Source organism: Phyllostomus discolor, chromosome 3, assembly GCF_004126475.2.
Source record: "Phyllostomus discolor isolate MPI-MPIP mPhyDis1 chromosome 3, mPhyDis1.pri.v3, whole genome shotgun sequence".
NCBI lineage: Eukaryota > Metazoa > Chordata > Mammalia > Chiroptera > Phyllostomidae > Phyllostomus > Phyllostomus discolor.
The window spans coordinates 49,520,697-49,542,756 of record NC_040905.2 but is presented as its reverse complement, the minus strand read 5'-3'; the positions used below and the strand labels follow the sequence as shown (position 1 = coordinate 49,542,756).

Here is a 22,060-nt window from a genome sequence, read left to right as displayed (position 1 = left end):
TTCTATTCCCAGTCAGGCACATGCCTGGGTTGCAGGCCAGGTCCCCAGTTAGGGGTATGTGAGAGGCAACCATACATTGATATTTCTCTTCCTCTCTTTCCTCCTCCCTTTCCCTCTCTCTAAAAATAAATAAATAAAACCTTTTTAAGAAACTAAAAATATAGAGCAAGAGAATGGGAGGCAAAGAAAATGGGTGGCATAGTAACTGCCCTTGAAGAGGAGCATTGAGTAGGTAAAGAATAGGTAGAATGAGGATTTAATTTTCACTGCATTCCCTTTTGTATCTTTTAAATTTGTAACATATATATGCATTATCTATTCAAAATTAATTAAGTAATTCATTTTTAGAGCTATATTACAAAGCTCATGAGTTTAGGAATTGACTGATTATGTTTGCAGAATACACATTAATTTGAACTTTGTAAAGTAGCTTCTTTAAAAACTTGATAACTTAACAATTAACCATCATCAAAATTAAAAGAGCACTAACTATATGGGAGAACACATTGGCTAATGATACCTTGAACAAAGGTTTAATCTCCAAAATATGTAAAGAACTCATACCACTCAACACCAGGAAGACAAACAATCCAATGAAAAAATGGGCAAAGGACCTGAATAGACACTTCCCCAAGGAGGACATGCAGATGGTCCATAGACACATGAAAAGATGCTCAGTGTCACTAATCATCAGAGAGATGCAAATTAAAATCACAATGAGATATCACCTCACACTGGTCAGAATGGCCATCATTAACAAATCAACAAACAACAAGTGCTGGTGAGGATGTGGGAGAAAAGGGAACCCTAGTACACTGTTGGTGGGAATGCAGACTGGTGCAGCTGCTGTGGAAAACAGTATGGAGTTTCGTCAAAAAACTGAAAATGAAACTGTCTGTTGACCTAGAGATTACACTGCTGGGTATATACCCTAAGAATCCCAAAGCACCAATTCAAAGAACTTATGCACCCCTATGTTTATAGCAGTGTTATTTACAATAGTCAAGTGCTAGAAACAGCCTAAGTGCCCATCAGGTAGATGAGTGGATCAAAAACTGTGGTACATTTATACAATGGAGTACTACAAAGCAGAAAGAAAGAAGGAACTCCTACATTTTGTGACAGCATGGATGGAACTGGAAAATATTATGTTAAGTGAAATAAGCCAGTTGGTGGAAGACAAATACCATATGATCTCACTTGTAAGAGGAATCAAATGAACAAAATAAACTAACAAGCAAAATAGAACCAGAGACATGGAAACATGGAACAGACTGACAGCTGTAAGGGTTGGGAGGGATGGTGGAAAGAAGGGGAAGGGACTAGTCAAAGAACATGTATCAATGACCCATGACCATGGACAACGGTGTGGGACTGACTGTGGGAGTGGGGGTGGGCTGGGCAGAAGGAGGGCAAAGGGGGGGATATTGGGACAACTGTAACAGACTAACAATAAAAGCCCAAACAATTCATGTGGAATGGAAGGAAGGCATGTGCATGTGCTCAAGGTAATCTGGAGGGCTAATAAGCACAGGGAATGGCTGTTCTCTGCACCTGGATCTACGCATGTTGTCTCCTGGAGGAGGGGGGCAGCGTGTGTACAAACGATATGGAGGAACCCAGTGCTGTGACTCCTGGAAGCAGCCTAGGAGGGAGCTGTCAGTGCATTACACAACAGATGGCTACGTAAAAGTTGTTTTCAAAAAACACAGTGGGCTCTTCCTGGCACTCCTGTTGACAACACCAACATTCAGCCAGTTGATCAACCCATTCAATACGAATTGTGAACAGAGCACACTGCTGGGGCCTATGGGGACCAGCTAGTAAAGGAGTATTTCCTAAACCTGCCTGGGAACATTAAACCTTCTGAATCAAAATCTCTTAAGAGAGGCCTGTGAATCTAAATGTTAACAAGCACATCCTCATTAGATTGATCAGTTAGGTTTGAGAAACATAATGATAAGAAGTGTGGGGTGAAAAGGGGTGGGAGGGTGAAGCAGGAAAAAGAAGAAAAATCCATGAGAACATAAAGCAACATTAAATACAAAAACAACTAACTAAATAGTTCTAGCTGTTGGAGGCCATTTATAAAACCTTAACTAATTATACATATGCAACTTTTTGTTTAAGATGAAAATTTTTGGTTAAATTAGGAGTAGGAAGAACATTCTTTATATATTGGTTCTCATTTTTTTAAAAACTTGGCAAATAAAAACATTTGAACAGGACTATTTTTCTTCTGATATATGAGGATGTTATGAGACTCACTGTTAACTAAACATCACCATTAGTTCATAATAGTGCAGAAACCTGGCGTGAGGGCCGGATGCGGCTGACACAGGATTCGGGCTCTCCTGTAATCAGAGTTCTCGCAAAACCAAAGTGAGCCAAGGTCTCCAGCAAAAGGATCCTGGATTTCTGTTTTCTCTGTAGTACCCTCCACGGCCTCAATGGATCATTTATGTTTCAGACAGAGAATCCTAGAAGCCTAGTAACATTCATTTCTCTGGAAGCGCTAATCTCTCCTTACCACTTCAAGGCCACCCATGTGGACAATTACTTGAGGTCCCATAGAACTTGCCTGTACAGAATGGTGATTTAACATTATGCTTTCAGGTCCCACTTATAAAAATGGTTATATAGGGGAAGTTTTTTTTGTGAAACTGCTCTTAAAGACAATTACTATTATCTTGTTCAATCGCCCTTATATAAATGTCTGCATGAAAAATTCATCTTAGAGCTGAATGTCAAGAAATATAATTGTCTCTCTTAGTGAAATGTTGTGCTTCCTTTTTAAAAAGAGACAAGTTATGTAATCTCTTTCTTTCTCACTTGTGCTCTCTCCCCCTCTTGCTCTCTCCCCCTCTCTCCTGTTTTCATCTTAGCTGCCAGGAAGTACAGATTTAAATTTTATGTTCCATTGAGGTACTGTTCTTAACCCATGCTTTCTGATACAATCTCCTCACCCCTGCATTATCTGGCTCTTGTTCTTACAGGATTGTTTTTAATGGTTCTAGTACATCTGGGTCTTTTACTGGAATACTTCTGGAAATTGACAGAACACAAGTTAGAAGTAAAGGAACAGGTTGGTTTCCATTGACTGGGGTTTTACTATATAACCAGGAGCTATATAGAATTTTAAGTAATCAAAGTTAAATCAGATTTGTTTGGGAAGATTTAGGAAAAGCTGAATGCCAAGAATGCTGGGGGTGGAGAGGACTCATCTTCCTATTAGTCACTCTCCCAAGGGCTCCTTGCAGAGGGATGTTACAACCTGGTTCAGGAAACCAGTGCTACATAAAGGTGAGCTCTTAGTTCATAGTCACTTAATGAATTTTGGCTCAATCACGTCAGTGACGCTCCTGTCACCCTGTGAAGCAAGCATGGGGTGGGAATACTGCCTCCTTTACCCACAGGTTGCAAGAAAGGTCAAATCATTTGGGGTTGACCATTGGTCACCACCTAATCAGCTTAGTAAAAAGTTTTTTTTTTTAAGAAAGAAATGCTGGGATTTTTCATCGCATTCAAGCACTAAGTTCATTAGGAAACTCGTCCTTATTTGTCTTTATTACATAGATGGAGCGGCAGGTGTCCCTAGCTGGAACACCCAACAGTGACAAACAAGTCTGTTCCAGCCCCACCACACATGGTTCCCAAAGCTGGAAGCAGGAGGAGTGTGAGCTCACAGGCCCAGCACCCAGAGTTCAGCACCCCTTAGCCTAAGGGTTTCCCTGCCCATGGCCTTGGTCAGGGCTGGGGAGCAGGAGGTCCACTACCAACTCTGTGGCATACTGAGTCTCACAGATTTGTCATTCAGTGCACAGCTTCTCTCTGTGCAGCCCACACAGCTAATCCCTGTACTATATTTCTCTCAGTTTTCCCTCCTCCACCCACAGTTCTGCTGACTTCTCTCCACACAGGAGAGACAGAACAGCTGAGGAAACAGCCGAGTGGTGGAAAAATTTTGAAAGTGTTTTGAGCCCACCCAACCTGAGGAGAGCATTCAAAGAAAAACAGGAAAGGGTGAGTAGGAGCTCCCTCAGCCCCCGCACACAAGCCAGGGATTGTCACTCCCGCCCACCCTCAATCCCTGCAGGGGCAGACTGCTGCGATGAGCTACTGGTGCCCACACAACGAAATATGCAAATGTGTCTTCTGTGAGGATTATGGAATGCAGGCAATTGCTCTGATATTTCAGACACTGCGTCATAGAACTTGGGGGCGCAATAGGCTCATTTCACTCGAACACCCACCATAAGAATTGAACCAGCACTTTTGGCCTTAAATCAGAATATCCTAGAGGCCATCATACTGAGAGAACAAACTCAGGTCTGTGTTGCTCTGTGTGTGTGCACATGTGCATGTTGTCATATTACTCAGCCTTTTCGTTTCCTTTCAACTTCTCTTCCTACTCCAGACCAGAGCTTTCAAGGCTGCCTGTCTTTTCAGGGACTGGGTGTGAGAAAGAGATGTGAAGTCATTTAGTTCTGAGTTCTATTTAGTTCTCTCTCTCTCTCTCTCTTCTTTGCTAGAGATTCCAGCCAGTTAAATGACTTGGAGTTGGCAAGCACAAAAAATTAGCTAAGCTCATCATTCATCCGTTCATTCATTAAACAGACGTTTGTTGAATATCTACACAGATAAGGTCCCAGCCCTCACCTACTCAAACTGAGTCACATCCAAAAGAAGTCATCTTTGATCCTCTTACTTCCCTGCAATGGCCTCCAGATTAATTTTTGGATCTGGTTTAGCACAGGGTTTTTGCCTAGAACCTAGAACCTGTGTAAGGGCTATGCACTCAATGGATAAACAGGAGTATAAGTGTCCTTCACTATCAGTGACCCTTGGAAAGGTTTCCAGCCTATAGATTAGATTAGTTGTCTCCTAGTTAAGTAGCCAAGCACAAAAATTAGCTCATTCACCATTCTTCTTCACTCTGTTGGCACAGTTTCCATCCACCCCCACCCCCCATTTTGAATAAGAGACTATTTTCAAAGCTGGTTTAACTTTCTTTGTTCGTGCCAGTATTACGGATGCAATGCTAATTGATATTTACCCATTTAGGTAACATATATTTATTGAGTAGCTACACTATGCCAGACACTGTCCCAGGCATGGAGGTTGCAACTTCACATAATGATTCTTTCACAAAGACAAGTGAGTGGGATCAGACAACCCTTGGCTTGCTGTTCTTTCCAAACATACAAAAAAAAAACTTTAATTATGCACTGCTGGGCAGAAAACCAAAGTAAAGAATGTGGTTCTAATAGAAGGGAAAAGTACGGACGGATTGTTTGCTTCTATTGACTAGCGGTGATCAAGTTTTGAGGTTCTTTATTTATCAGTTCTATCATCTGACTAACTGTCTACAGCTGGTGTCTTAGAGGCTGAGCAATATAGATTATACTTAATGTTTTTTTAGTGTTTTTGAACAATCAGACACTGTAAGGAATGTTTTAAAGTAGTTGTTAGAACCAGATGGTCAAAAGACCTAAGACACATGGCTGCTCCCAAAGAGCAGAACTTTCCTTCCCTCCTGAACTCTTAAGTTGGAGAACCAGAAGAAATACCGCAGAGTTTGGCAGCCCTGGGCCTCTGAGGTTAAGGATGAATTATTTCACAGTCTGTTGATGCCCACCTGGGGTATAAGGCCTTGCGGCTTCTTTACTGGTGAGGGATGACCCTGATGTGGTCCAAGAGCAATAAGACTTAGCAAATGAGCAAGGTGGTGATTTGTGGCCAACAAAATTTTGCTTGCTTCAGAAATGTATCTATTGTCAGGCCAGCAAAGATCCAGAGGCTGGAGAGTCATCCCTGAGCTGTGGATTGGACATACCATCTCACCTCCTGGCACAGACAGGCCTTTTTACACCTAATTGGAAAACAGCTCCATCTCCAACACAGCTCCAAACTGTCAACAAGGCTCTGCATGTGGAATATCCCTTAATTTCTAAACTTTCTGGATGATATCCATTCAATAATAAAGGATGCTTGTATTGTTCCATAACTACTATAAACTTCTGCTTATCCAGCCTCTCAGATGCTCTTCTTTAATGAGAAAAATAAAAACCACTGGCAAAATCTCAAATACAATAAACTAATGGCAAGCCCTATGTTTTAATAAACTCCATTTCTGTCTTCATGAAACTAGTGGATGGCCCTTCTCCCCCTACAAATGGAACAGTCACTTGTTTCTTTGGCTTTGACAGAAGGGTTTGTTTGGAATGCATTGTTCATTGTTGCTATCAAATAGACTTTTGTTTTTGATTTGAGGATCCCAGAATGATCAGAGAAAGGAAACCATTAATCAAAGGGGTTTACATCTATGTTTTCCATGTGACAAAAGAAGCTAAGGATACATGATGGCTCCCAGTTGTCTGGCTGTTGAGGTATGCTCAGCCTGCATGAGGACACAACTTTTACAACTAGTGGAAAGAATAAGACAGGTCTAAGTTTGAATCCTGACTCCAAACTCTCACTCTATCATTTAATACCATGATCAAATTATTTATCCTTCCTGAGTCTCATTTAATGGAGATCATTTCTTTCCTCCTAGGATTACTGAGAGGGTTAAACAAGATTTAGCACAGTTCCTGGCATGCAGAAGGCCCTCAGTGTATGCCACTTCCCCTCCCACCCGCCTTTCCCTCCTCCCTGTAGCCACATTTATGAGATTACATCACAGTTCCCTCAGTGACACGGCTGCTAGGTCTCAGAGTTTCCAGATTTCTGCTGATTTAAGAATCCAACTGTGCTGATATTATTTATGCAAATGCCAGCTGGGGACTGATGCCATAACAAGGATGAGTCACCTCAGAACACTCCTCAGAGAGAACGGGAGTTTCCTCATTTACGGTGGAGGATGGTGGGAGAGCCTGCCCTGGGATTCAGGGGCTCCGACACGATGTTCTCATAGCATCAGAAGGTTTTTGTAGGAAAGGTCTAAGACTCCTCTAAGCCACATTAAATAGAGGTTAGCAGCTTGGACTTTGAAATCTAACAAAGCAGCATTTGAATCCCGATTGCCCACTCACTAGCTCAGTAGCCTCTCGAAGCATCTGTTTCCTGTCAGAGTTCTTCTGAGGATTAAATAAGGCAACATACATAAGGCATCTAGGACATTGACTTGGCACAGAGTAAATGCTTAATAAAACTCAGTTATAATCTCGCTGTGTGTGTCTCTGTCTCCCCCACTCTCCTCCTCCTTTTCTTTCCACCCTCTCCTTCTCTGCCTCCCCTCAGCTCTTTGCTGAGCATTGAAGCTTGCCTCACAGCAACTGGCGCATTAAGAGATGTGCATCTACTCCTTTCTCACTTCTGCTGAACTGCCTACATCCTACCCATTCACACCCCACTCAACATTAATTCATCCTTTGATCATTATCTAGTGAAGCCTGTCTTCACACTTGAAAGAAACTATAATTATTGCTCAGTTGTATGAAACCTCATATCGTCACTAAATAAATAGTTGTTGATTGATCATGAAAATAAAAGCTTCATAATATACTTCATTGAAAAGCTGTCTAATTTCATATCATTATTTCTAAGTTCCATAACATACCACAATAGTTTATCGCAGTAAATTTGGTTTCTAAAAAAGCTAAATATGTCTCTATCAAAATATGAATATTAAAAATAATGATCTAAATATGAAGTTGTCTTACTGCCATGGAATAGAGGTTAAGAAAACACAGCTCCAGTAAATGAATTAACATTTACCAAATTTTGGCTTTATATTTCTAGTGAGAAATCTTTACATTTTTTTTTCCTGCAAAAATCTCTAGATCCTTCATGCTCTTGGAGAGGCAGGTATGTCTCTGTGATTATATATGTAATTAGCTCCTTTAATATTAGCAATATATTATGGAGACATTCAAATTTACATTTATACATTACCAGTACACATTTATATTGTATACAAGCTCACCATTAGGTTCCTGAGTAAGGCGGTACCTATTCTGATATAGCTAAAATAATTATACTAAAACAAGCATAAAATACACATAAATCCTGTCTCATAACTCAAGTTAAATATATCTGAAAGAATGTTTTCTTATTAAAATTCACATACATTTTTCTTACAAGGGAGTTATTATTCTGCATTGTACCATGTATATCATTACAAAGTTGGAGTTCATTGACAGAGCTGCAAATCAAGTCAATTTAATTAGCTCAGCAGGACTTCAGGAAGCTTTTCTCCCTCTGTGAACATAAGCTCAGAGGTTAGCTTTGGGCCCTGAGCTGGGTTCCTGGCCCCTCAGGAACCCAGGGGGGTCCTCTCTGTGAAAAGGTGGGATCTCTCCATGGAGAAGCATCCTTACCTGAGGCCCTCACCCTCCGGCGAGTGCTGTTTGCAGTACTCTAGAGTATAGGTCTCAGTGGCCTCCGGGTTGGCAGACTGCCATCGGATGGTGGCCGTGTTCCAACACACAGTACAGTCCTCAACACGGATCACAGGGGTGGAGGGTGCTGTAGATAGAGAACCAAGTCAACTGCGGAGCAATCGATGCCAGTCTGCTTCCCTGGAAGCTGGGAAGAAAGCTTTGGTATGATTGTATTTTATTTTTTGATGAAAAAATACATTTTGGGTTAAAAACCCCAAAGGTATAAAAACATATATAGTGAAAAATCTCCCTCCCACTTTGCCCTCCACAGTGCCCAGTTTTCATCCATCCCCCAAACAATTCCAATATTAGCTTTCTATAAATGTTACCCGAGTTTCTCTAGACTTATATAAGCAAATAAAAATAAAGACAAATGCCCCCTTCCCTGTACCCAAAAGGTAGCCATAATCTTGCTTTCAGTGAGTGCTTGATAAATGTTTTAAAGGCAACAAGAAAAGACAGAACAGTAGGAATAAGTCATTTATTTCCCTGAGGTGGGTACGCTTACCTTAAAGGCAATTTGAACTAGGTTTATGCTAATGCTTGCTTCAGCCTCTGGTGGAAAGACTCCATCATGGGAATGCTTTCTCGGCTAATACTATCGTTGAAAAACCTTTTTGAGGCTCCTAGCACCCATATGACAAAGCCTGAGCTTCTAAGCCATTTCTTTTTTTTAATATATTTTATTAATTATGCTATTACAGTTGTCCCATCTCCCCTCCTTCATTCCCCTCCACCCTGCACACCCCCTCCCACCCACATCCCCCCCTTTAGTTCATGTCCATGGGTCATAAGTTCGTGAGCTTCTACATTTCCCATACTATTCTTGCCCTCCCCCTGTCTATTTTCTACCTACCGTCTTTGATACTTATTCTCTGTACCTTTTCCCCCTCTCTCCTCCTCCCACTCCCCTGTCGATGAATCTCCATGTGATCTCCATTTCTGTGGTTCTGTTCCCATTCTAGTTGTTTGCTTAGTTTGTTTTTGTTTTAGGTGTGGTTGTTAATAACTGTGAGTTTGCTGTCTTTTTACTGTTCATATTTTTTATCTTCTTTTCCTTAGATAAGTCCCTTTAACATTTCATATAATAAGGGCTTGGTGATGATGAACTCCTTTAACTTGACCTTATCTGAGAAGCACTTTATCTGCCCTTCCATTCTAAATGAAAGCTTTGCTGGATAGAGCAATCTGGGATGTAGGTCCTTGCCTTTCATGACTTGGAATACTTCTTTCCAGCCCCTTCTTGCCTTCAAGATCTCTTTTGAGAAATCAGCTGACATTCTGATGGGAACTCCTTTGTAGGTGACTGTCCCCTTATCTCTTGCTGCTTCTAGAATTCTCTCCTTCATTTTTACCTTGGCTAATGTAACTGTGATGTGCCTTGGTGTGTTCCTCCTTGGGTCCAACTTCTTTGGGACTCTCTGAGCTTCCTGGACTTCCTGAAAGTCTATTTCCTTTGCCAGATTGGGGAAGTCCTCCTTTATTATTTGTTCAGATAACTTTTCTACTTGTTGCTCTTCCTCTTCCCCTTCTGGTATCCCTATAATTCGGATGTTGGAACGTTTAAAGATGTCCTGGAGTTTCCTAAGCCTCTTCTCATTTTGTTGAATTCTTGTTTCTTCATTCTTTTCTGTTTGGTTGTTTCTTTTTTCCTTCTAGTCTACTCCATTGATTTGAGTCCCAGTTTTCTTCCATCACTATTGGTTCCCTGTGCATTTTTCTTCATTCCATTTAGTGTAGCCTTCATTTTTTCATCTAACTTGTGACCAAAATCAACCAATTCTGTGAGCATCCTGATCACCAGTGCTTTGAACTATGCATCTGATAGGTTGGCTATCTCTTGGTTGCCTAGATGCATTGGCTCTGGAGCTTTGATCTACTCTTCTGTTTGAGCCATTTTTTTTTTTTTTGGTCTGGTCATGCCTGGTACATATGAGGGGTGGAGCCTTAGGTGTTCACCAGGGCGGGGCAACCCAGTCGCTGTATGTGGGGGCGGGGTCAGACAGGGAACAACAATGCATGCTCCACCCTTGTATTTCAGTCCCTCCTGCTGCTTCCCACAAGCAAATTGGGCCATTCTGGTGCTGGTTCCCGGGTGGGTGGGCTTGTGTACGTTCTAGGACCCTGTGGGTCTCTCCAACAAACTCTCTTGTGAGGCTAGGAGTGTCTCCTGGCACCTCAATCTCCACAGGTGTTTTCAATCGGTGCTTTTAGGCTTTATTTCCCGGAGCTGGGGCCCTGGGTTCTGTGGTCTGTCTTGCTACCCATTTTCACCTGGTTTATCTGCACTTGAATCTGTGTCCACGGTCAGCCAGCAGCCTCACGTGCCTCACTGGCTCTGCCCATTGCCACCCTGTGCCCAGGGTTTGCCAGTCGCTGCCTGCGCACCTGGGACCTCCAGCCACAGCTTTTTCCTGCAGAGACCCCTCTCCGCTGGCCGCCAACTCTGCCCCTCTTACTGGTCTGGATGAATGGTTGTCGGACTTTCATACAGTTCAATTTTCTGTCAGATCTGGTTGTTTCTTTGTTTCTAAATTTTTGTTGTCCTTAATTTTGGTTGTGAAAGGAGTCAGTGTGTCTACTCATGCCTCCATCTTAGCCAGATGTCCCTCTAAGCCATTTCTGATTCTGCCCCAACCCCAGCCTGTCTCCAGGACCCCTCTGGAGTGTTCTCACAATAACCTGTGTATAACTGGGCCAGGGGCCTTACCACCAATTTTTTAGAATCATCTATTTTGTATCTCCCCCACTGGATTATGAACTTCTTGAGCACAGGAACCCAGCCTTATTCACTGTTGTATACCCAGAAATACAGAACACCCAACATGCAATAGGTGTCAGTAAATGCTTGTTGGCTGATATTAACAGTCTGTGAAGAATTGAGTATTGCCCCCTAACCCCTTAATATGTCCTTACCTGTTCTAAAAATTGCCCTTTCACTGGGCAAGCTACATCCAGTGAAGTTCACAGCCATTACCCACACTTGATAGTATCGGTCAGGTTCCAAATCTTCAAAAATGCAGTAGCTTTCTTTCACTGTGACTCTGTATTCTTCTACCAAGTCTAGTATAAAACAAAATAATAAATTCTAGGGTGTCTTTCAAAGTTAACGGAAAGTTACTGTTATTGGAAAAAATTGTTCTATGACTTTTTTTCAGTGGAACACCCAAACTGATAAGCTTACAGATATCATTATGTGATAGCTATAATTTTAGAATACATAAGAATGCAATAGCATTCCGAAAACAGATATTTAGAATGACATAATATTCCTTGTGAACACTTATCAAAAAGTAACAGTATTTTGTGAGATTCTATTTTATCTTTTTTTATTATTTTTAATTATACTTTTTATAAGATTCTGAGCTTCATATAAATACTATAATTGAACATTTCAATAGCAAATACTAAAATTGCAGAGTTTATGTTAGCTTAAATCTCCATAATACATTCTCAAGATAATCCCTGAGAAGCAAAGGCAATATTTTTGGAGAGTATGTAATAAAATAGGACAACTTCATACTTTCCAAACTTATGATGGTATAAAGTATCTTTACAGATTATTAAACCATTTTAGTATTCAGTATAATTTTAAAAGGTTCAAATTCTGGTTCCTTCTCATGAATTCCAGAATTCTTTCAACTAGAGATTTCTACAATTTAGAGAAACACTTAAATCTTTGATAGGCCACAAACTATTCTAAGAAGCAACTTTGTTCAATGAAAATATTTCCTAAAATTTATGTTATTTTACTTTCAATATTTTAGTAGTAAATATTACTCAGTACCATTGTTAACACTGGTCCCTTTGGGCCAAACAGATTTTTTTACTGAAATTTTCTCTCCTTAAAAAGAACAATTAAAAAAATTAGTTATGGTAATTTCAGTTATCCTCTCTTATTACTCTTGAATATCACATCTTCAAAACCCCTCCAGTTAAGAACCCCAGGCTATTTCATTTTAAAGGATATTTAAAAGCACTTCAACTCAGCAGGTTTCTTTAACTGCACCTCTCTTTCCCAACGAGTTATACATTCTGGACATTATGTTTGGTTTAAATGTTAAAATGACTTATACACTGAAAACATTTCCCCCATAGTCTATACAGTGTGACTGTGATTTTCAATGGAATCACCCTTTCAGGCTAAGTTCTATTACCCCAGTACTTTCAACAGCGTATATAACATATGTTACTGGACACCTATTTCACACAGCATGGTAACACAGTGTAGATCATCAGATTAATTAAATGGCATTAGCAAAATTCAAGGCATTGAATGAACAAGACAGAGTAAGTGTTCAGGAAATGGTGGGGGCAGGTGAAGCACTTAAAAATAACTACTCCAGGCAACAAAGAGTTAGTAAGAGGAATCTTGGAGAGCCACGAAGTCCCATGATATAACTGAATATACAGGGAGATGAAGTGTGGTACAGTAGCCCACCACTTCTCTGAAATAAATGTGTTCTAAGACCCCCAAGGGATGCCTCAAACTGTAGATAGTACCAACTCCTAATAAACTAAAGTTTTCCCAACACATACATACCTGTAATAAAGTTTAGTTTATAAACTTGGCACAGTAAAAGACTAATAATAATAACTAATAGTAAAATATAACAATTGTAACCATATACTATAATAAAAGTTATGTGAGGACTTCTGGTCAAGATGGCAGCATAGATAAACACGGCTCATTCCCTCACACAACCATCAAAATTACAACTAAATTATAGAACAACCATCACTCAGAGCCAGCAGAAATTGAGTTGAATGGAAATCTGACAACTATAGAATTAAAGAAATCCATCCATGCAGACTGGTAAGAGGGATGGAGATGAGGAATAGGCTGGTCCCACATCCATGTGTGGTGGATAAAAATTTGGGGGGGATATCTGAGGAGCAAGGTGTCCCAGCCCCATGCCAGGACCCCCAGTCCAGGGCACCAGTGCCAGGAAAATAAGTCCCCATAACTTCTGGCTGCAAAAACCAGCAGGGACTGAGTTGGTGGAAGAAACTTCTGGAGTCCCAACCAGTTCCTCTTAAATAACCCACACACAAAATTACTCAGACTCACTTTCTCTGAGCTCCAGCACTGGGGTAACAGCTTGAAAAGCACCAGTGGCATACAGAGAAGAACTGAAGTAACCAGCATCAAGGAAAGTGAAAGGATACAGCTTCCTTTCAGACAGAAAGGTGGGCAGAGACACAGAACCCGTCGGTGGGTGCCATATCTGAGATTCCACCAACTTGGCTAATACTGCTTGTCCCACCCTGGAGATCCCCTGAGGCTCTGTTCCATCCAATTTGTACTGTTAACAGTAGTTTTTTCATGTGAATGGCTGGTCTTGGCTCATGCTTCACAACTTCCTAAATCATTTCAAACAGGCAACAACTGGCCCCAGTGTGCCTCCAGCCCCCTGTACCTCTTGCTACATGGCCCCAGGCATAGAACTAGCAGCAGCCAGCATAAAGTCATAGCTTGGCTTCACCTGGGAATCTCCAAGCCCAGCTAGTAGCAGCCATTTTTAGATTGCTCTATAGCTCAGGCCGAGTAGCCCAGGGCAAAACACAGGTGAGGGCTGACCTTGGCCTGCACTACCTGGGACACCCAAGGGCCTGCACACCCAGTGGACAGCAACAGACCACGTTGGAGCACCACCACCCTGCCCCTGCACAGTCGATCCTCCACACGGGGTGGAAGTTGGTGGTCAGTGGTCACACCTAATTCTACAGCTGACTGGCCTGGGTATATCCCTCCCTTTGATCTGCCAAGAGCAACTAAGGCTCAACTACAAGAGGTGGGTGTACTCAGCCCATGAAAAGGGTATACCTCGCATACCCAGCTTGAATGACAGGGGAGGTTGTGCCACTGGACACTAGAGGACATCTACCACATTAGGCCATACTATCAAGACAGGGAGTCATAGCAACTCTACGTATACATTGAAACAAATACAGGGAGGCTGCCAAAATGAAGAGACAAAGAAAAAGGGCCCAAATGAAGAACATCAAAACTCCAAATAAAGAACTAAATGAAATGGAGATAAGCAATCTATCAGATGCAGAGTTCAAAACACTGGTTATAAGGATGCTCAAGGAATTTAGTGAAGACATCAACAGCATAAAAAAGATCCAGTCAGAAAGAAAGGATACACTAATTGAAATAAAGAACAGTTTACAGGGAATCAATAGTAGAGTGGATGAAGCTGAGAATCAAATCAATGATTTGTAACATAAGGAAGCAAAAAACAACCAATCAGAACAAGAAGAAAAATGAATCCAAAAAAAGATGATAGTATAAGCAGCCTCTGGGACAAACTCAAGAGGTCCAACATTCACATTATAGGAGTGCCAGAAGGAGAAGAGAAAGAGCAAGAAATTGGAAATCTATTTGAATAAACAATGAAAGAAACTTCCCTAATTTGCTGAAGGAAATAGACATGAAAGTCCAAAAAGCACAGAGAAGAAGAAAAGAAAAGAAAAAAGAAACAAAAAGCAGAGAGAGTCCTAAACCAGATGGACGCGAAGAGGCCCACTACAAGACACATCATAATTAAAAAGCTAAAGGTTAAAGATAAAGAGAGAATCTTAACAGCAACAAGAGAAAAGCAGTGAGTTAACTACAGGGAAGTTCCCATAAAGCTGTCAGCTGATTTCTCTAAAGAAACATTGCAGGTTGCAAGGGACTGGCAAGACATAGTCAAAGTCATGAAGAGCAGGGACCTATAGCCTAAGACTGCTCTACCCAGAAAAGCTATCTCTTAGAATTGAAGGGCAGATAAAGAGCTTCCCAGACAAGAAAAAACTAAAGGAATTCATCATCACCAAACCATTATTACATGAAATATTAAAGGGACTTATTTAAGAAAAAGAATATCAAAATTATGAAAAATAAAATGGCAATAAATAATAATAATAATAATAATATCAACATTTGAATCTGAAAAACTAAGCAAGCAAGAACAGAGACAGAATCAGGGATATGGAGAACATTCTGATGGTTTCCAAATGGGAAGTGGGTGGAGGAGAATGGGTGAAGAGATGAGGGGGTTAAGAAGTACAAATAGATAATTACAGAATAGCCATGGTGATATACAGTGCAGTATAGGGAATGGAGTAGCCAAAGAACTTATACATATGACTTATGGACATGAACAATGGTGGGAGATTGCTTGAGGTAGTGGGGGCTGCTGGGTAGAGGGGGGCAAAGTGGGAAAATTGGGACAATGGAAATAGCAAAATCAATAAAATATAATTTTAAAAAAGTTACATGAATGTAAATGTAGTTTCTCTCTCAAAATATCTTATTGCACTATACTCAGCTTTTCACCTAAAGGAATCTCTCTAATATTCAAACTGCTATCACTACTCTTATGCTTTTATTAAGTAAAATAAGAGTTACTTGAACACAAGCACTGCAATACTAGGACAGGCAATCTGATAACCAAGATGACAGCCACTGTGTGACTAAGGGGCAGGCAGCACACATAGCATGGATATGCTGGACAGATGTATGATTCACATCCTGGGCAGGATGGGGCAAAACAGCATGGGATTTCATCACACTACTCAGAATGGCATGCAATTTAAAACTTAGGAATTGTTTATTTCAGGAATTTTCTGTTCAGTGTTTTCAGACTGAGGTTGACTATGGGTAACTCAAAATTCAGAAAGCGCAACCTCCAGTATGAGGGGACTACTATATAGCAAAATAAACACAGAGCCAAGTAAACAATAATATAAGCTTTGCAGTGTCCTGCTTATTTGAAGCAAAGCTTGAGTATGCTTTGCTAGATAAGCAATGTTCTATCCTGCAAAAGATGTTTGAGTCCTGCCCCGTTAAGTATAAGTTGTATGGCCTTGGGTGAATTATTTAACATCACGTCCATTTTTTCATTTGCCAGTAGGGATAATAGCACTTATCTTGCTGTGTTATCACAGCCATACGCTAATAGGTTCCCAATAAAATTGAAATTCTTATGGACAAAGCCAACTTTACACTATACCAATGGGTGCTTTTCTTACCTTTTTTCTAATTTAAGTAAGAATCAAATGATATCTCGGAAGACTTAGATATTGGCAACAGTGAAATATATTATAATTAATTCTTACTGCAAATTGGACTCCTGTGGCATGTCAATCCTGCCACATAATTGTCTGGTTTCTGAAATACAGGGTGGGGCAAAAGTAGATTTAAGGTTGTTTGTATAGAAGATAATACAATAATTAATAAATAGTAATACAAGAATAAACTCTGTTTCACATACTCACAACTGTAAGTTTACTTTTGCCCCACCATGTTACACGGATCTGTCTTCAACAAGCAACAGAACTCCAGCACTTCCAGCTCTGAGTCATCAGTGAGTACAACCTCAAACTGCTTGGTTTCTAGTCTGGTTAGAAGTCCTACTAGACAGAAGATATTTACAGAGGCTCGACGATAAGACAGGCCATCCGCTCACCCTGCTAAGCTCTTTCACCTCTGTCTGCACATTCATATGGGGCACTGAAAGACTACACCACACCTAGGCCCATGCCTTAGAAGTGTGAACTCTGAAGTAACCTTTATAGTTTGTTTACAGCTTTTATCCAAGATGGACCTGAGAAAATGCCAACCATGACATCCAATGGTGCATCTGCATTAAAATTATTAGAGGTCGGTGCCCCATGCAGCTCATCTGTCCTCCACAAAGTGGCACACGATACACTGGTGCTTTGACCTCAGTACTGATTGATACTTTGTTCTCCCTGAAACTCTTGTACATTACTTTGCTTTCTGACAATGAGAATCAGTTCATTGTTTCTGTAACCCTGACAGCTCAAAGTCAAATCTGTGTCTCAATTACAATAATGCACATTGACCATTGTGATGATATTTATGCATTTTTGTTTACCCTGATTTCCAAATTTTGCTTATATGTTAGTTCATTATACAGTTGTTGGTTTGTTGTTGTTGTTTTTATATGTGGCCGTGAGTGCTTTATGGAAAGAGTCATAATATGCAGATGTTTAAATAATCACATTAAGATGCAGAAATGCACACATGCACCTGTATTTGTATTAGCAAGCCTACCGTTTACTTCTTGGTCATCTTGTGGCTCCTCCATGCAGTAAACCTGGAATGAGTCAATGACATCTTCCTTATTTATGCTCCAGTAAACCGCGATTGTTGTGCTGGTAGCAGAATTTGGTTCCTGAGGTTCTAACCTAGGAGGCTGTGGAACTGGAATATAAGCAAAATTTATTAGAACTAATATTTTTATTGATTGAGTTTTTTCTTTTTTCAAAAGTCACTTACGAAAAATTCTAACAATACAGAAACACGTGGAATAAAACTGGGAGGTCTCCTTTGTTTCCCAGACATCCCTACGCCCAACCCCAAGGATTTTCTACTGTTATAGCTGAGTGTTTTTCTATGCAAATGTATGTATGTACATATAACACACACACAAACAATAAAAATGAAACCCTAAGTGGGATCACTTGAGAATATTCTTCTACAGCCTTATATTTAGAGGAATTAACTTATACAGGCAGAGGACCCATCAGATGACTTGGCTTTTCTTTGAAGCAAAACTTGAGTATGCTTTGCTAGATAAGCAATATTCTATCCTTGTACATCAATATAGAGTCTATATTCACAGTAGAGACAAACGAAACCCTTTTTGGCTATAGGTGCTATATCATCAAGGCTGAAAAAGAATTCTGTGAATAAAATAACAAAGGACACTTTCTGAAACCACTATCCTATTGTTTCTTTCCAGCATGACCATACCTACAAATTAAAAAGAAATGTAGCCCTGGCTGGCATAGCTCAGTGGATTGAGCGCGGGCTGCGAACCAAAGCATCGCAGGTTCAATTCCCAGTCAGGTCACATGCCTGGGTTGTAGGCCATGACCCCCAGCAACCACACATTGATGTTTCTCTCTCCCTCTCTTTCTCCCTCCCTTCCCTCTCTGGAAGTAAATAAATAAAATCTTAAAAAAAAAAAAGGAAATGTAAACCAAATGTAAAAATTACATAGGGGGAAAAGTATCCTATTAACTGATTCAAATATAAGGTTTAGATATCTGGTATAATTCAAATGTTCTGAATTTTTAAAGATTTTAATTATTTATTTTTTTAGAGAGGGGATAAGGGAGAGAGAGAAAGGAGAGAAACACCAGTGTGTGGTTGCCTCTCGAGTGCCCCCTACTGGGGACCTGGCCCGCAACCCAGGCATGTGCCCTAGATTGGGAATCAAACTGGCAACCCTTTGGTTCACAGGCTGGCACTCAGTCCACTGAGCCACACCAGCCAGGGCTATTGTTCTGAATTTTAAAGACAGCAATATTTTCAAGTGTTTTACTAGAGATTTGAGTTTAAATTTTGCATATTGGACATTAACAGTATATACAACACTATAACTTAAGCTCCTATGTAATTCTTTTCCAAAAGTTTTGAGATATAAAAGCACTGAACATATTATACAAATTAAACGAAAAGGTTATTCTCATAGTTGAAAAGATGTCATGCTTTTAAATTTATTTTTGTGGTTATTTTTCACAGTCAACAATTTCCTAAGAGATAAGCGTACTAAAAGAGTGTGAGCCAAATTTTATGAGATTACTTTGTTAAGAGTCAACACTGGATGAAAAGAAAACAAAGTTAGCTCAACAAGGGGTTTAAAACAAGGGAAAATAAAGGGCTCTACAGAATGGAACAAAAAGATGTTGAAAAGATTCAATAGAGATAAAGAGCTGAACAAATACACAGGTATAAAAAATAAGAAGCAGGGTAAGAGAGTGGTCAAAGTCACGGGCTTTGGAACACAGAGGCTGGTCTAAGGTAAAATGCCAGAACTCCCTCTGATTAGTTGTGTTATTTTAGCTTCAGTTTTCCCATATTTAAATTGGGAATACAATACCATTTCCTCCCAGGGTTGTTCTAAGAAGCAACATAATGTATGTATATTAAGTGTTTAGCAAAGTGCCTGACACATAACCAATACTAACATCCAGAAAGTAAATAGCCTCGGCAGGAGCACAGAAAATGGAGGGGAGGGGGCAAGAAGCCCCTTAAAATGGGGGTGTACTCGGAATCCACCATCAGTAAATCACAGAGGGACTTTGGAGGCAGGGCACACTGAGCAGGCTGCAGGATAAGGCAGGAAGCCTGCCTGTCAGAGCACCTTCCCAAGGACTGATCATGGTTCAGACATCCTTATGCTGTCTTTGACTTCACTGTTTGTCTTCCCAGCAGGAAATCAGCATCACATTCTAAAGGAGCCCATCCAGATAAATGCAGTGCAATAAGTTTTCATGTTGCCCAGGTTTACTGAAGAGCCCAGCAGAATGCTTCAGCTGCTGTCAGCTGTCTCTCAGACAGCGCATCAGAGCTCCTTGAGGCAGAGACAATGAACATTCTCCTGCTTTTTTTAAATGAATTATACATTGAGTGATATCTGCTTTTTAAAAATGGTTACATCTTTTCAAAAATCTCTCTTAGGTAGCTTAACTAACTGAAAAACTAATAATTGACCTCCTCCCATCACCAAATTTTGAGGAAGAAGCAGTTGTAGGGAATTAAGCAAAACATGTAGGCTAGAAATAATTTTGTACTTACTGTGCTCCTCCTTCCCCCCCAAAAAACATTACAGTTAGGATATCTTTTTTCGAAAACAGAAAATACTCTTGTTTTTCAAAGCATTCTAAAATTGAAAAGGGAATAAAAATATTTCATAGATGTAATCTAATAACAATGCTGGATTTACAATTCCTGGGATAGATGAACACCAGAGACCCAGATTTTATATGTTAACAACTCTGTTTACAAGTAATGAACTTGAATTGGAGTAATGCCCAAAATGAGAAAATGGAATTTTAAGGCATCTTTACCAGAGACTAAGAAATTGGGCAGAGGAATCACCAGCATGGATTCCCTCTGCCTGATGGAGTGTCCCATAAAGGGCTGTCACACTAAGGGAGCTGAGCATTACACCAACTTGGATGTCAGGGCCTGTGGCCAGACACAGATTCCCACTCAACCCAGCTTCCAAAGAAGTCCCCAGGAGAGCAGCCTTGTTCACAGCAGCCAAAAAGTGGAAGGAACCTAAGGTACACTGATGGGTGGAGGAATAAGCAAAATGCAGTATAGACGTACAATGGAATATTATTCAGTCTTGAAAAGGAAAAAATTCTAACACATGCTACAACATGGATAAGCCTTGAGGACATTATGCTAAGTGAAATGAGCTAGTCATGAAAGACAAATACTATTCTACTTATGTGAGTTACCTGGAGCAGTTACATTCATAGAGATTGAAAGCAGAATGGTGGCTGCCAGGGACTGGGCGGAGGGTGGGGAGTTATTATTTAATGGGTACAGAGTTTCAGTTCTCAAAAATGAAAAGAATTCTGGATGGTGGCGATGGTTGTACAACAATGTGAGTATACTTGACACCACTGAACTGTATACTCCAAAATGGTTAAAATGCTAATTTTTACATTATGCTTATTTTATCACAATTTTTTTTTAAAAAGGCTCCAGGAGGCAGAGTCAAGGAAGCTTTGGTTGTCACTAATCTATAGCTACCTCTCCTTTCATAGCAATGCACTTGGCCTCTTGGGCACAGAGCAGTGGTTCCAGCGCAGGCTCTGACGCCAAACACCTCCGCCACCCTCACCCCCAATAGCTGTGCATCTAGGGCGATGTGAGGGTCATTTTTCTGTTCCTTCTATTTCCTCACCTGGCAAGTGGGAATAACAATAAAACCTACTCCTAGGGTTGTTTTGAGATTGATAGGTTAGGCTTAACAGCCACAGTGCCGGGCAGTATATTAAGCGTGGAATAAATGTTTGTGGAAAATCACATCCTTTCCTCACTTGTATCTGTTTAGTTTAGGGAGTGATCTAATTAACTTTTCAGGTGCTAGGTGAGGACTTCATATCTGAGAGGTGTCACTGATCACAAAATGAACAAAAACTATTTAGCAACAAGTCAACACCCTGGGCTCCAATTTCTAGAAGCAGATGCACAAACCACAGCATTTATCTCTCAGAGATCAGTTTCTCCAAAACAACTTAAAACTACTGGGACTGCCACAGGTGCTATGCCGCAATGACTATGTAACTCTGTGACCTCTACATCTATAAAATGTCCTTTCATTGCCCACCAGGTATTCCAAACAAAAATCCACTTAAAAGAACAATAGCATATAATGAATCCCTTAAAAGCAGATCTACTCTGTGAATCAGAATTCCTTAGTTTGCAATCATAGCTCTATGCATATGCCTCTTAAAGGCATTAAAAGAAAACACCCTTTTGTTTTGAGACATTTCTATAGAAAATCCATTAGGATAAATGACTTCATTTTTCATTTTATATAGGGTTGGTTGGTTGTTGTCTTTTTAAAGACCCAGTAGCCTTTTACCAGTTACTAAATTAATACTCTTCTTACAGGAATGAAAGTTACTTGTCAATCAAAAAGCAACAGCCATCTTTAAGGTGGTTTTGAAAGAACATAGCATCTTTTAGAGAGAACATCTGAGTACACTTTACAGTAAGTGAAACTTGGTAACTTGACGGAAACACGGCAGCTTTGAGAAATGTAAATAACTTTCATTGTCTTGTTTGTTAAAATAGCACATTAAAAAAACACTTTGAAGAGCCAGCAAAATGCTGCTGACAGTTGAGTGGG

General features: G+C 40.3%; 1 protein-coding gene across 2 annotated transcripts in view; it reads right to left on the bottom strand.

Annotated features, from left to right (window-relative positions):
* The window catches only part of CMYA5 (cardiomyopathy associated 5), a 93,061-nt gene that overhangs the window by 13,164 nt on the left and 57,837 nt on the right, over window positions 1–22,060 (bottom strand). For both annotated transcript variants that reach the window (XM_036020462.1, XM_036020463.1), the window contains 3 exons: window positions 17,455–17,604; window positions 11,301–11,447; window positions 8,322–8,469 (listed from right to left, as the gene is read on the bottom strand). In XM_036020462.1, coding sequence (XP_035876355.1) covers window positions 8,322–8,469; window positions 11,301–11,447; window positions 17,455–17,604 — 445 coding nt within the window. The remainder of the gene's footprint in view (window positions 1–8,321; window positions 8,470–11,300; window positions 11,448–17,454; window positions 17,605–22,060) is intronic.